This window comes from Glarea lozoyensis, assembly GCF_000409485.1.
Source record: "Glarea lozoyensis ATCC 20868 chromosome Unknown GLAREA9, whole genome shotgun sequence".
NCBI classification, from domain to species: Eukaryota; Fungi; Ascomycota; class Leotiomycetes; order Helotiales; family Helotiaceae; genus Glarea; species Glarea lozoyensis.
In genome coordinates this window covers 280,787-295,156 of record NW_007361004.1, presented here as the reverse complement: position 1 = coordinate 295,156, position 14,370 = coordinate 280,787, and the positions used below count along the sequence as shown (strand labels likewise).

General features: G+C 46.5%; 5 protein-coding genes across 5 annotated transcripts; 2 read left to right on the top strand and 3 right to left on the bottom strand.

Annotated features, from left to right (window-relative positions):
- Positions 1-2,036: 2,036 nt before the first annotated feature.
- GLAREA_08040 (uncharacterized protein) lies at positions 2,037-2,926 on the bottom strand (the record flags this gene model as incomplete). Its single annotated transcript, XM_008090087.1, has 4 exons — positions 2,037-2,164; positions 2,217-2,426; positions 2,480-2,765; positions 2,816-2,926. 4 exons carry the CDS (start codon positions 2,924-2,926, stop codon positions 2,037-2,039), a joined length of 735 nt encoding a protein of 244 aa, XP_008088278.1.
- A 545-nt stretch (positions 2,927-3,471) lies between these two features.
- On the top strand, positions 3,472-4,657 carry GLAREA_08039 (uncharacterized protein; the record flags this gene model as incomplete). Its single annotated transcript, XM_008090086.1, has 2 exons — positions 3,472-3,592; positions 3,711-4,657. The coding sequence occupies 2 exons, from the start codon at positions 3,472-3,474 to the stop codon at positions 4,655-4,657; spliced, it is 1,068 nt and encodes a 355-aa protein (XP_008088277.1).
- A 763-nt stretch (positions 4,658-5,420) lies between these two features.
- GLAREA_08038 (uncharacterized protein) lies at positions 5,421-6,763 on the bottom strand (the record flags this gene model as incomplete). The annotated part of the gene is made up of 6 exons (XM_008090085.1): positions 5,421-5,452; positions 5,509-5,770; positions 5,825-5,963; positions 6,020-6,213; positions 6,270-6,366; positions 6,438-6,763. The coding sequence occupies 6 exons, from the start codon at positions 6,761-6,763 to the stop codon at positions 5,421-5,423; spliced, it is 1,050 nt and encodes a 349-aa protein (XP_008088276.1).
- A 2,128-nt stretch (positions 6,764-8,891) lies between these two features.
- GLAREA_08037 (uncharacterized protein) lies at positions 8,892-10,634 on the bottom strand (the record flags this gene model as incomplete). Its single annotated transcript, XM_008090084.1, has 3 exons — positions 8,892-8,965; positions 9,018-9,927; positions 9,978-10,634. 3 exons carry the CDS (start codon positions 10,632-10,634, stop codon positions 8,892-8,894), a joined length of 1,641 nt encoding a protein of 546 aa, XP_008088275.1.
- Positions 10,635-11,363: 729 nt separating this feature from the next.
- GLAREA_08036 (Homeo) lies at positions 11,364-14,104 on the top strand (the record flags this gene model as incomplete). The annotated part of the gene is made up of 4 exons (XM_008090083.1): positions 11,364-11,646; positions 11,695-12,844; positions 12,921-13,952; positions 14,002-14,104. 4 exons carry the CDS (start codon positions 11,364-11,366, stop codon positions 14,102-14,104), a joined length of 2,568 nt encoding a protein of 855 aa, XP_008088274.1.
- Positions 14,105-14,370: the final 266 nt, after the last annotated feature.

The window sequence follows — 14,370 nt, the reverse complement described above, 5'->3', positions numbered from 1 at the left end:
AAGGCCTAGGCATCAATGTGCTGTCGACTTTCCTAACCAGGAAACAAGCGAGCCTTCAAATTGCGGGTTCTCGTTGCTGACATGGACCACAAATCCATAAGCCCGGCTTAAAATCTCTCCATGAGCGGAGAACACGATCGTCTGATTCCGGTTTCCGCGTATTTGAGCCTCACTTGAGTCACCTCAGACTTCATGATGTCGCGAGAGCGTCATGGGTAAAAGCGCGTGCCCAGAGACAACACAACCACAACAACATAACCACATGCTTCCAGGAGATGCGAAGAACTTGATGACCGATCCCGTCCAACAATACTCATGGCTGACCATGGCAGCGGAAAATGGCGCGCGCGTCGGTGGAATTATTTCTGGGAGCTGTCCTGGGATGAGAAAGGGGTTCTAGAGGGCGATCAAATTCAGGGGTAATTTGATGCCAAGTTTCGTACCTGACTAGACCCTTTCTGTGGCTTTTTGACGAGCCTGCCAATCACTGGAGCGCGCCGACGCCGCCCGTCCGGTTTAGGATCGGCCAAGTACGAAATGACCTGTGCTTGAAATTGTGCGATTCTCCATAAATTCCCGTTCTTTCGTAAAATGTTGTCGAATCAGCGGGATTCTTCAAAGTCAAAGCGACAATCCATACCTCGGCCCGTGGGCCAAAATCAAACTTTCTCATCTTGTCCCACAGTATTTTGATGAGCGAAGATCGACGTGGTGGAAGCTCAAGATTTAGAGTTTGGATCTCGTACCTTATTTTGACTCGAAGGGCTTGATTCAGATTCAGTAGAAAGACTAGATCATAAGGGAATGACTCTCGACGTGATCATGAAAGTCCATGATGACACCTTCTAGCTGTGAAACTGGTATTCGAATCCCTCGATCTGCGAACGGACGAAATAACTCTGCGATTCAGGTAACACAAACCGGTCGTCTACGTCCTTTTTCGAGTCTTGTCCACCTAGTCATTCCGTACCATCAGTAGTAATTCATCGAAAAGACAACTGCTCTGCCATCGGCGACTTCTCCTGTCTAGTAGTAGATATGAGAAGAAAATGTTGGAGCGCAGGTTGAAGTGAGTTCCGCTCCTGTCCCCAAAAGAGAGTTCCCAAATTCGAATAGCACAATTTCCATATCGAAAAGTTTTCTTTTTGCCAAACTTCCTTCATCCGCAGCGCTCAGAATCATGCAAAATATAGACCCCCATGATGATTACTGCCGTCTCCGCCTCGGAGTGAGCGACAAAAAGCATTTCTCGTGACGCTTTCCGGCGTTGTCCAATGAAGCAAAAACGTGCTTGTCGAGCGCAAGAGTCGCAATTGCTTATTCCGCCTTTCAATTCTGCTGTTGCCGCCGAGTCGAGAGAAACCACAAAAGACACAGTCAGAGAAAGCGCGAAAAGTGCATTCCGTTCGATAACCAGCGCTTCAAGACCGCTTTAAACTCCTGTCGAGCGACATATGACTTCTCCTCGATCATATAAACACTTCAAGCCCTAGCTGTATCAGTAAATGCTCAAGAAAAGGGCTCTGCGAATCACAAGAATCACGGTATGTATTGATACCACATACCTATTGTAAAGTCAAAAACATTGGATCCTATGTCCTGATGTGCCAGCAACAATGAATTGAGGTTGGATTTTCATTGCTATGCGACGAAAAGTGAGGAATGAGGTCGCGAGAGTGGATCCTACGAAGTATTGTGGCATGTGTTACAATAGGAGTTGTCTTGGCGCTCCTCGATATTGTGCATCGAGACATGGCCACTCTATGGTGTCATACCTAGGAAAGGAAAGTGTTCTATGTTTGGTTTGGTACTAATTATAATGGCAAAAAAAAAAAGCTTCTTTCAATCCTCATTTATCTCTGATGTACGGTAGATAAAAGTCACTGAAACCCCATGACTTTCAATATTCCTTGGATAAATGAATATGGCATTCTGTACAAGGTGGACATAGCCGACAGAATATGGTATATATAGGCCTCCAACACCACGCTAAATGACAGAAATTCATGTACAAGACCAAAGCTAACGAGAAAACTTTAATAATCGTCTCCTCCTCCAGCATCACCGTCACCGTCATCAGCATCATCCCCGTTGTCGAAATACTGTTCGGCATTGTAATCACCTCCCATATCTTCATCTTGATCCTCGAAATCATCATCGACATCTGTCAACAAAGTTAGCTTTGCTAATTGAATGTAAGCATCCGCGCATCATACCTTCATCATCGGGGTTTTCTTCATCAGGATCCGCAATTTCTTCATCATCTCCCATAGCCGCCAGAATTGTTTCCAACGCCTGACCCTTGTTGGCCTTAATTCCCATCATGGCGGCTTTCTTCTGCATAGCCCCATTGATCGATTTGCGAACTTTCTCTCCCTCTTCGCCTTCGAGTGTTGGCCACAGTTCTTTTGGAAAGAGATCCTTGTCTGTCACATCTTAGCATACTGGACTGAGCCATATTTTGATTGGGACCACTGACTGAATGGACGACCTGACAACTTTGGGATAACATTCTTCTTCGGCAGGTATCTCATTGAATACGTTTCGACCGCTGTAAAGGGATCCAAGTCTGCTTTGGGATTGGTTCCATATTGTTGGTTGAACTGATCTTCATTAAACGTCTTCGCAGGATTTTCGGCATTGCGCCTCGTAGATTGGGTATATAAGGGGCCACGATGTATTTGGGTCTGAAGGGACTTGTAATGATCGAATTGTCGTACTTCGACGTCCGTAAAGGGTGCTGGTTGTTTGAGGTGAGGGTGGTCCTGAAAATTGTTAGATAGTTATGCGTGAGCTAGAAAAGAAACGAGCGTACTGGATAATTTGGTCGAGGCCCCGTCTCAATCAGGTCTACGTAGTCATTCGTTGTATCCCATGTTGCACCCTTCAATCCTCCCCGGTTACCTCCACGCCCGCCGCGAGACATGATGGCCGACTTCTGATCCTTCTCGTCGGCGCAATGAGGGGTCGAGAGCTTGGATGACTCGAAGCTTTGCACAAGGAAATGAGAGCTATGCGCAACCAAATAATTATATCAAGACTACCACTGGGAAGATGGGAAACAGATGAGATATAGAGTATCTGCGTATAATTATATGTAAAAGAGAATGGAAATATTGTACAAGAATGACATGAGAAATAATCTCGATGTTGGTGGGGTCCGACCCTTGAACTTTCTGGTTCAAGCTGGAGGAAAGATTCGCCGATCCGACAAGACATCAGCATCGTTCCGGATGCTCCAAAAATGTAGAACAACATGCTGCGCATTCTTGAATCTGAGATACTATATCATCGCGAGCTTGGAGCTTAGTATAACATCAAATACAAAAATATCGGGACTCAGACTCCATCACTCGTGGAGCTATTTGCAACTTGGCAGCACCAAGCTCCATACCATTTCTATTCCAGGGAACACAAGAACACTCTACGCCACTGGTTTACTTACAAATTTCTCCCAGAATATCAGTGGAGATGGCCCAAGTCAAGGTATCTGGCTTGGAAGATCTTGAGGCGCATCTACGACAAGTCATAGCCTTCCCAGATACCCAACTTGATGCAAAATTATTCGACGATGTTGAGCTACAACTCAATGGTAAGTTTTACCTTTGTCAGTTTGTAGCTTGAGACGGTCTGTGGATCAGAGGAAATGTTGTCTTGCCCAAGGCGAAAGAGATGAAATAAAAGATAGGCGCATATACTAATGATAACAGAGACAAATATTCCACCTATCATCCCACGATTACTTCCCCAATTAACTCAAATCCTTCTGACGTACGAGAAAGATCCAAGTCTCCTAGCCAGTATGATCATCAAACTTCTACGTCCTATGAAATTCACTGAAGCTCTTACTTTGGCCTCTGAGGATGCACTAATTCAAGCCTTACGCTCTCCAGCACCTTCAGCGAATCTGTTAGCTATGACGATTATTGGCAAGGCAACTCGAAGTCCAGGAGATACAGCAATTTTATCAATCATGAAGGGTGTGATCGAGAGTCTCATCCATACGTGGCTAAGTACACCACACGTAGAGGTTGGTGAGAGGGCAACACAAATGCTCGGCGATCTGCTAGAGGTCGACTGTGATAGGAGGATCTCTGCTGGAATTGACACCAAAATGAGCGGCTTGCAAATTGCTGGTGGGATGGCCCCGGGTCAAGGTCTTTTATGGAGGCGTATTTTTCATGATCGTGAAATATATGGCCTGCTTTTATCGCTTTGCAGCTTCCATACTTCGGGGGACGGCGAACATCAGCTAGATAAAAGACAGAAATCACTTGCACAAGGTCGCTTACTACGACTACTGCCCCGGCTGTCGTGTCTAGACTTCTACACTGTCAGTCATTCGCAATTTCCAGATATTGATCGTCAGTATGGTATTCCCGATGGAGAGGAGGGTCTCCTGTATTTCGCGATGGTCGATATGGTGAACAAGGAGGAGGACATGCTCATGCATATCACCCTCATAGACCTCTTCGTTGAGTTGCTGGTAGTCATGAGCACGACCGAGCTCACCCAGACCACGATGAAGTACCTAGCAAATCTGGTCAATACGGTTGCTGGAGCAGATAAGACACTTTACAAATCTCTCGAATCCATTGCGAGAAATCCTGAATCACCACCAGAGCTTGTCGACCTTTTAGTAAAGTTGAGCGAGTAGTATGTCTTTCAAGACAAACAGCACGTCGACCAATACACCTGTTTGACTGAATGCTCCACAGGAGATCGCGATTTACCCAAAGCTGGCATAGTCTTTGAGCAACCTAAGCAAGTACAGGCTTGGTTCAAACAGTTAAAGTGGCAACATTATCATCTCTGTAGCGACAATTGAAGAGCTGAGGCTGGCAAGCATTTGACATAGTTTTACAGTCCTCGCCACACAAGCTGTATCTACCCCAAAGCAGTTAAATACCACAAAGTATGTCTTGTGGCAACAGCATGGCGTTATGCCCTATGTGTCGATAGCCAAGTTCACTTTGTATTTTAGCATGTGTAATGTTGAAAGGACGGTTTGGCAGAGCCTCTAACAACTAGTTGGCTTTTGCTCAATTTGAACTTGGTTTCCCCTGCCGTCAAGCGACAATTGTGCTCTGGAAGCTATTCCGGCAAAAGACTCTACAGTCCACCTCATTATCAAACTCTTTTGTTATCGGTACTTTCGCCTTGGTAACTTGCTTTCAGACTGTGCTAAAATCGATGGTTGCAGTGATTGACCTGGGAAGGAACCAAGTGGTTCCCTGGTTCATTCCCAATCACGGCTGGTAGAAACGTCAATGTGTTCGTCACTACCAACATTTCTAGTTAACAGGATACTTGTTTCATGATTGAAAGATTTGTTCATATGGTTCATGGTATCTAAAATGAGCGTGAGGTGTCTAGAGTTAGTTCCTTATGTCCCTCCCTGATGCGCTGCCGGATAAAATCTACATGGCGGTTCCAGGAAGCTTCGTCAGCCCTAGAATCATGTCAGTTCATATTGCAGCATGTCATGCCACTCGCGGCTGGACTCACATCCATCAACATCCTCCTTGACAGTCTTTGGAATAGTACATTTTGCTGCAGCTGCATTGTCCTGAGACTTTTGGTTCCCGCAAGTTGCGCTAAAACATCCATTGTCGTCCATTGCTCTCTGAAGCGCATCACCCTTCCAGCCAAAGACGTAGTCACCGTGTTGACCATAACCAGTGTTATCTCCTGTGCTCAAGACGAACGGTTGAGATCCATCCGCCGGCCACTCAGCTTTGTTGTTGAATCCTGTGGTATCCCAGACCACCTACAAACATATTAGCCATTGAGTTGTCATATCGCAACAGACTCTACGATTTACCTCGAGCATGAGCTGTGGAATTTTGATTGGGTGAGTCGAAGGACAATTGCCAGTTGACAAGAAGTTAGATGGTCCTGCAGTCGGGTATGCGACATGGTCTTTGTGATTTGGACTGTCGAGGTCCTTTCCATTCCAGCATCTAGTATACTGTTAACTGCAACTCCCACAGTTTGACTAGCTTCTCGGTAAACCTACGTTGGATAAAGAACATTAGATCGGATGCCACCCAAACAAGGTCCTGTCGGGAAACCTTCAAAGTCAAGTTTCGCGTCACTGCAAGGCGCTCTGTCATCACCACCAAAATTTGGACCAGAGTAGCAACGGAAACAACTCTGCGACTTGTAATTCTTAGTTCGTCTCATCGGATCGCCGACGAACATGCGGAACCCCTGCAGTACATGTAAGTACTTCATCGCACATCAAATATTCGAGGGAGCTATCTCACCGGCTTAAAAGCAGTAACCGTCCCCTTCTTCGGCGCAATATAATACACCGTAATCCCCCCATTAGTCTGCGTCGTAAACTTATCATTAAACAAAAACCTACACCCCATTCATCAGCATTCCATCTCTTCACCTCCATCTCTTCCCCTTCCCCTTTTATCACCACATACCTATTAGGCACCTGCGGCACCCTCTTATACGTCCCATTCCGCGCCTTGAAATACAGATTCGCTGTCCAATAATTGCTCAGATCATCTGCCGGTCCGCAGGTTGTACAAGACGCTTCTTTCGAGATGTCGGATAGAGGCATGGATGCGTTAAACGCGTTCCCACCTACGACCTGGTGGATGTGCGGTGTTGGAACCATGCCCGAATTCACGAGCGGGTCGAGCCGCTCGACTGTTATTTGGGAGCAGCCGAAGCGGAGGTGGTTGAGACCTGCGAGGGATTGGGATAGGGCTGTGGGCGCCAGGAGGAGGGGGAGGAGGGGATGCATGGTGAAGGTTGGGTGAGTGCGACTTTTGAGATGGAATTTCAAGAGGAGGTTAATGTTGGATGAAGGGTTTGTTTACTTCTTTCCCTCATTTACAAACAGACGTCTTTATATATCTAGTTTATGAACAAGAAGTTGGTTAAGAAGGTTGCTGTATATAACTGCCGCTCCACAACCGCCAAGTCTCGCTTAGCACCTCCTATAACTGCCGCGTTGTGCTGGATCGATGGGGATAATTTGTATAAATTGGTTTGGATGGCTTGTGTTCATCTGAAGTGTGTTTAGCCGGGGGGAATCGAGATCTGGAGGCTTGGGTGTGAGGTGTCGTTGGGAGATGGCTCGGTTGGAATACCACTGGTGTGTCGTGCTTGATGTATAATGGGTATTGTGAGGATTAGGGTTATTTCGAGATCTTGTTGGGTTGGAAGGCTAGAGGTTTCTGGTAGTTTGAGGTTACATGTGTGATGGTCTGGCATTAATATTTGGTTTGCAACTGGTTGCTTAGGTATGATGTGCTCTAATCTTTTGCACAGAGTACTAGTGACTTCCGCATGACTACAAAGAACTCCCCCCAGAGATTTTTCACCACTAAGCAAACATGTCCCCAACGAGCCATAGAAATTAAAGACTCAATATCTTACATATACATGAGTCTCATAACATACTCGATTTCAGCACCCTAAATCCTCTTTCCAATAAATGCCACCATATTACCACTTCTCGAGGGGCAAACAAGATTTACAACAAAATACTACACAAACCCCCTAACTCCTTTATTAAATACAATGCACGTTCCCTATGACACTCTAAATCCCAACCACACAAGATCAAGCCGATCGTTACACAACCTCGATCGGATAAGTGGATATTTAGCGGGGTTGACGATGTACTTTATCTTCGGAGCGAGTGCTTGTGTGTGTAACGTTTTGGGTTCTAAGAATAGACTTTGATGTCAACTATCTGGGAAGTGTGGTTCCAGTTCCCGGTGGGTTGGGTAAGACAACTCAGGGCTAGCAATGGAACACATGTAAGTTGATGGGTAAGATTTTGCTGGGTAGTTGACATGATGAATAGTTTGGGGAACTTGTGTGCAAGTGATGAAAAAGGCATTCATTCGGGTCTGTATAGGAGTAGGAGGGAGATTTGTTTGTTATGTAATTGTATATATACCGAAATTTTGGTAGTTTCAACGCTTGCGCTTTTGAATTCGATATTTCGACGTGCTGATGTGATATTGACGACGAACCGGCTGTGCGTTTCCAAGGAACTATCACCTACCTAGGTACTTAGAAGATGATGAACATTCCATGAAACAACTCGAAGGCAGGAATCTCAATATAGTCGTTGAAACAAAAACCAACTAGACGTGTTTAAAACCAATTCATTCTTATTTCAATTAGACATCGTACTGGCTCCCATTTGAGATTGTGTTATGAAATGGTAACCCCGTACTTCCACAATCCAATCACATAAACAGTCCATTAAATCCTATCAGCCCTTCATAACACACAACCATCCAACATCTCTTCCCCGTCATAAAATCGTCACGACCAACAACCAACAACCCAGCCGTACATCTCAAAGTATAGATAGACATGACACTTCCTCACGTTTCGCCTATTCGAGTTCAAAGACCTCCACAGCTTCACGAACTCCTGAACACGATTCGAGATACCAATCTAATAGAACCGTCCGTAATATCTCCCCGCTCTCATCGTAATTTCGTCTTTATTACTTTCCCTGCCGTGAACGGGCTAGAATAGGAAAAAGAAGAAAAAAGGTGGAAGTCCCACAAGAGCGTATGAAGGCAAACCTGGTTTATACTTAGCTGTCCAAAGTGATACGGATCCTGCAAAAAAGTCGTGAAACCGCTGTTTATGTCCAACCATTTCATGATAATCTCTATTATAGAAAAATCTAGCCTTCGGTTCCAAATATATTTCAGCAGCGTGTAGTCACTCAATCAAGAACCAGAACATAAAAAGCCTTTAATCCGTTATCAGAGGATGATTAGCCCCTCTATTATTCCTATTATTACACTATCGTATGAGTTTCAAGACCCAACCAAAACCCCGCCGCTCACGCACACACAATTCAGAAATCACAAGTCGCTGAGAGGTAACATGACTCATCACGACCCATAAAGCGCCTCAACACCGTAAATGATACCGAAAATAAGGAAGGCGAATGCGCCTCCTAGTGTTACTGATATTCCTGTTAGAAATTGTTAAGGGAAGGGGGATAAGGGGGTACTTACCAACTCTCAAACTAACACGTCCAGCAATGGCACGTCCTCCAATAACCGCGACACCGGTACAAACAGCGTGACCACACACAGCACCACCAGTAACCCACCAGTAATCCGCACCAGCTGCCATTGCGATGGTGGCAATCTGACTTCGATCACCCCATTCGCCCAAGAATGTCATGACGAACGTTTGCACCCACGCCGGGCTTAATAGCAGACTGAGTAGGTTACTAAGGCCATTGATTAGACCTCGGATATTCGAGCGCGCGGGAGAAGGCGAGCGGTCAGGGCTTGAGGAGGGACTTCGTGGAGGGGAAGGAAGACGGGATCCTGACCTCGATTTGCGGGAAGCGTGGGAGCGACCCCCTAAGCCCATTTCCAGAGCATATGGGGAAACGGAAGATCTTCGTCGGTTCTCCTTTCTGGCGAGATGCTCCTTTTCTTCTAATTCTTGCTCGACTTCTTGCATTTCCGCAGCGACTCCTTCGTCTGGGCTCATTGCCAGTCCTTCTTTCAACATCTTTGCTCCAAATACTAGGAACAGCCCTGCTGCGAGGAAGTGTGTGAATCGCTCAGGGATGAGGGTTGGGACTGCATGGCCTAGTACAGCGGAGAGAACTGTCATAACGAAGAGGGCAGAAAATGCTGCTGAAAAGACTAAAAGGCGATCGTGCTTCATGGCCATCAGAGCAGCGATAAGGAAAGTCTTGTCGCCAATTTCGGAAAATAGAATCATGGTGAGAGATAGGAGGTAAGAATGAAGAGGTTGGATCAGGCCTTCGTTTCCTTCTCCGTCTGTAATTGGGAATTTGGCTGGGTCTTTCGTCCCTGGCTTTTTGATATCGAGATGATCTTTATCTGCCGAACCTGGTATCGGATGTGGAATGTTGTTGGGTTTATTTGGGAGGTCATCCGGTTTCTAGTTAATTTGTTAGCTAAATACGTCTTGCTTGGAGACAATTTGCCTACTTCAAGCCCACCGAGTTCCGAGTCTGATGGGGCGTCAGCATCGGTCTCTTTCGATTTGGTCTTGTCGTCCTTTCCGGTCTTTGTTTTGGTGGTTTCGCTCAGTGGTAACGGAGGAGCCTCCTTGGGCGAATCTGGCTTGTTTTCAAGCTTCTCCCCAGTCTGTCCTTCGTGTGCTTTTCGCGCCTTATCCTTTTCACTCACCCCTCCTTCCGTCCCAGTTGTTCCTTCTTTTGGTATCTGCCTGTGAGGGTCATCCATCACACCATCATTAGATTCAGGTATTTTGGTGCCATCGGGATTGACCAGCTTTTTCATATCCTCCTTTTTAGGAACCACCAGTTCTGTGTCCTCCTTATCTTTGCCCTTCTTGCTGTCTTTTGGATCCTTCTTCGAGTCGTCTCCTGTGCCAACCCATGGACCTGCGTGAGGTTTTCCATCCTTGCCATCGACAGGCGCATCCTTTGTTCCAATCTCAAATTTGGGTTTCGAGTTGATATCGACTATTGTGGTCGGATTTGGGTCTGCCTTTGCAGCTACAGCTGGTACATTCTTCGTCCCTGCCGCTTTGATATTGTCTTGAGCGGCGGCCGAAAGAGCCGCTGCGAGGGAGGGTAAAAGTAGGAGGAGGAGAGGCGAAGGACGCCTGCGGAACTTCATAATGACTTGTATTTAGTAGATAGTTTGTATAGCCGTCGGGTGCTGTGTCCTGATGTTGGACACCTTTAGTATAATCTGCCAGGTAATCACGGCTCGTTGCGAAACAAAAGCAAGTATCCGTGAGCCGGTGGGAGATCTGTGCAAAAGTCGGTATTACAATTGGGTAGAAGGAAGGTATAAAAGAAGTCGTAGTGATTGGGAGAAAGAGGAAGCTGAATGAAATTCCGTGAGCGTTAGAAAGATGGAAAAGGGATCCAGGAAAAGGGTGACCGCATAGTTTGTTCCCCTTTCGAGCCACCTGGGCAATCCGGGGCGCGTTTTCTAAGCCACTCCTGACAATTTTTAGTACATGCAGGGGGCGTACTGTGCAGCATGGAGATTGGCCCTTCTACATTATCCGGAGAATTTTGAAGACTTCTCCAGGAAAGAGAGATTAATTATGATTGATGACGCTGAAATATGAACCAGGTATTTCGCTGCAAGATCTCGCTATTTCTTTAATTAATCTAAACTTGTGTAGAGCGGGTGCTGACTTTTCGGACTTAACCACAAGTAAGCCAGACCAGCGCCAAGCATCGCCAGCAACGGTGTGGCTCGATCATATCACGTGAGCCGAGTCGATCTCGCGAAGCCCGTGAACCCTCACAACAATGCTTCGCGTCTCCCTAAGCATCCCAATGCAAGGCATCATTATCGTTCACAGAACAGCCGCGCATCACCACTAAAACCATGACGGGAAGAAGAGCAGGCAGGTCTGCGACTGCTAGAAATCAGGCATCATCTCCTCCGAAAGGATCAGATAGTGGGGCCTCTGGTAGTCCACCACGTCGTCGAACTACACGAAGCCAAAGTGTAAGCCTCGGAGAGAGTACCGCGGCGACAAATTCGAATCGCGTAAATAAACGATCTAAACGCCAATCGAGCGTGGAAAGTGTCGGGAGTAATGCAAGCGTCACTTCGAGTAGAAATGGGAGGACCAGAGCAGCAAACCGAGGTGCTTATCTGGCGCATGGTTAGAACCCTAGAACCACGTTCACGGACGAAGACTTACATCATACAGACCTCTCAATTGTCGCAGAAAGGGATTCGGAACCGGAAGACGACGACGTAGAAATGGAACAAGATGATCCAGAACTGCCCCTGGCGTCTCTGGCCCAATCACCCGGAGGAGGGTCGCAAATGTCTGGAACCACAGTTCGCTCCGCAATGACATCTCGGTCGGACGCTGCTGTTGCTGCCTTGGATGAATTGCTAGTCGAGCGTTTATCGGACTTGTACTCTTATTCTAGCAGGATCGTGAACCAGCTCGTCCCAGCGAATCCTTCCATGGATACGGTGACACGGACAGCTACACAATTGAGGATATTTGGTTCACAGGAAGCAAGGCGATTGCGTCTCAACGAAGAATCATTCAAAGTCCTTTATGAAAGGTTTCTTTCCAAAGGCGATACATACATCAGGATACATGATGTGTTGAGGAAGTTTCTGGGAGGAGACTATGGGGAGGGTGATTTCCGACCTGATGCAATTCTGCAATTGGCGAACATGGCCACAATGGTCAAGGATTTCCTCGTCAATGATAGAGAGAGTCAAACGATGAGAGACCTTCAATTCTTTTTGAACCGATGGTTCCCAGAAGCCTTTGTGACAAGCTTTGGGGCGTTTTCGAAATTTGGTTCAAGCACACTGCTGGATGAAAGCTTTGACCTTGCGCTGAACGTTCGCACTCAGTATGCTATATCTGAACTTCTTTATGCAAAAGAGTCAGACGAATGGGACCCAGAACTCATTGTCTCAGAGGTATTTTATGACAACGAAACCCAAACTCCCAAGAATATCATGGGAAACGACACCCCAAATTCCCCCGATCAGACCAACTTCATCAACGAGAGAGTAGAGTCAATACGTTCAGCTTTCAATGGCCCCAAAGGGCAAGATCAAGGGGATCTTGTTGATTTTGACAATCTTCAGGATGAGCTATTTCCATGGCCTGCCTTCCTCACAGACCTCGTCTCATGGACTAGACAACGGGCGGACGAAATCATCAGTTGCGTCAGAGCGCAAGGAGGACCAGACGTTATTCAAGAAAATCTATCCACTATGATGCCCGCTCACGATACTCAGGACAACATTGAGCAAGCTGGTTTTGCAAATGAAGAACCCCAAGATCCGGCGCCCGTCGATATTACTGGGGATATGCCTAGTAAGAGGTCAGTTGATCTTCAAAGCCTCAATCTCATAGTTCAATTCTCTGGCGACGAACTTTTTACTAACGATATGAATTAGTCATGCCGACCCAAGGCTCATGAAGATGCTTGCTGCGAAGTTAAAAAACAAACGAAAGTTGAAGAATGCTGATAGCAATGCACCAAATAAAAGAGTCATGGTTGATGCACCACGAGGTTCGGTCAATTCTCCCGAGCTTGGTTCATCGAAGCGACGACAAATACCACAGAGTGTTGTGGAGGATCTAAATCTTGGTGACATGGAGGACGATGAGGATTTACCTCCACTTGCTGAGGCCATGGCCAAGAGTGCAATGGCAAAGCAGGTAACGGGAGAGTGGAACAGCTACCAACAAGAAATCAATAAAGAAAATCGACCTGTGCAGAATAATAACGTCATCCCACCAGTCTACAAGAAGAAATTTAATGACAAGAATCACCAAGGCCAGAAGGTTGGGTGGGAAACTCAGGAATTAGAATCTACCGCGCCCCGTGGCAATGCTAGCAAGCAGAATCAAGAAGAAAGTGAGCCTAGCGAGGATGAGGGATTTCAGAGCGATCGAGCGGCTCACGAGCCAGAACGAAGAGTGGTTCAATTACGAAAAACAATTGGTAAGTCGCGTGCACGGGGAAGTAGTCCGGAGGAAGTAATCGCCTCAGCAAGCAACAATGTACGACCAGCAGTCCAGGTAGGACAATCCCGGCGTGCGGCAAAAGCGCAGACAGTAAATGAGGACGACGAAGAAGATGACTCTTCAAGAAACAGCGTTCGACGACAAGGCAATGTAAAAGCATCTCGGCCTGCGGCAAGACCGCAGACGGTAGATGAGGACGAGGACGATGAAGAAGATGTACCGCCACCTACCGTTGTGGAAGTCCAAGATCTCGCCAGAATGGCTACTAGCCAGTCGAAAAGGCCTCGAGTACAAACACGTACCCCTTGGTCGGAACATGATGAACAACATCTCATAGATCTCATCGCGAAACATGGGACGAGCTGGAGCCTTTTGTACAAACTGAGTCATTTTGATCGTGAAACCACAGATGTTGGTCTTAAAGACAAAGCGCGAAATCTCAGGGCTGCTTGGGAGAAGTAGGACATCCTTCCATCCTTCATGTTTGGTCATCTAACATAAGTACAGGACCGGCGTGACATTACCAGTCAATTTTAATCTCGTTCGACTTTCGAAAAAAGAGGTCGATGCTATTCGGAATGTGCGTCCTGACTTTGATCAGGACGATTGAATAGGCGTTAATACAGTACTCCTAAATGGGAAGGCGCTTGTGGACTTTGTGAATAATGATACCCATGATTATTTGGGCGTTTTTGGTGTGTTGGTCCTAGGGAATAGCTCGGAACTGAAAGCGAGTCTTTACTTGAATGGAAGGTTATTTCTTACTCGTGGTTGTCTGTCTAAATTCTGGTCGGATTACTTCTGATTCCATTGAAGTGACCGCATCTGCCAAGTCGCAATGCTTGTACTACCTCACTGCCATTGTCCAGCTTTGTC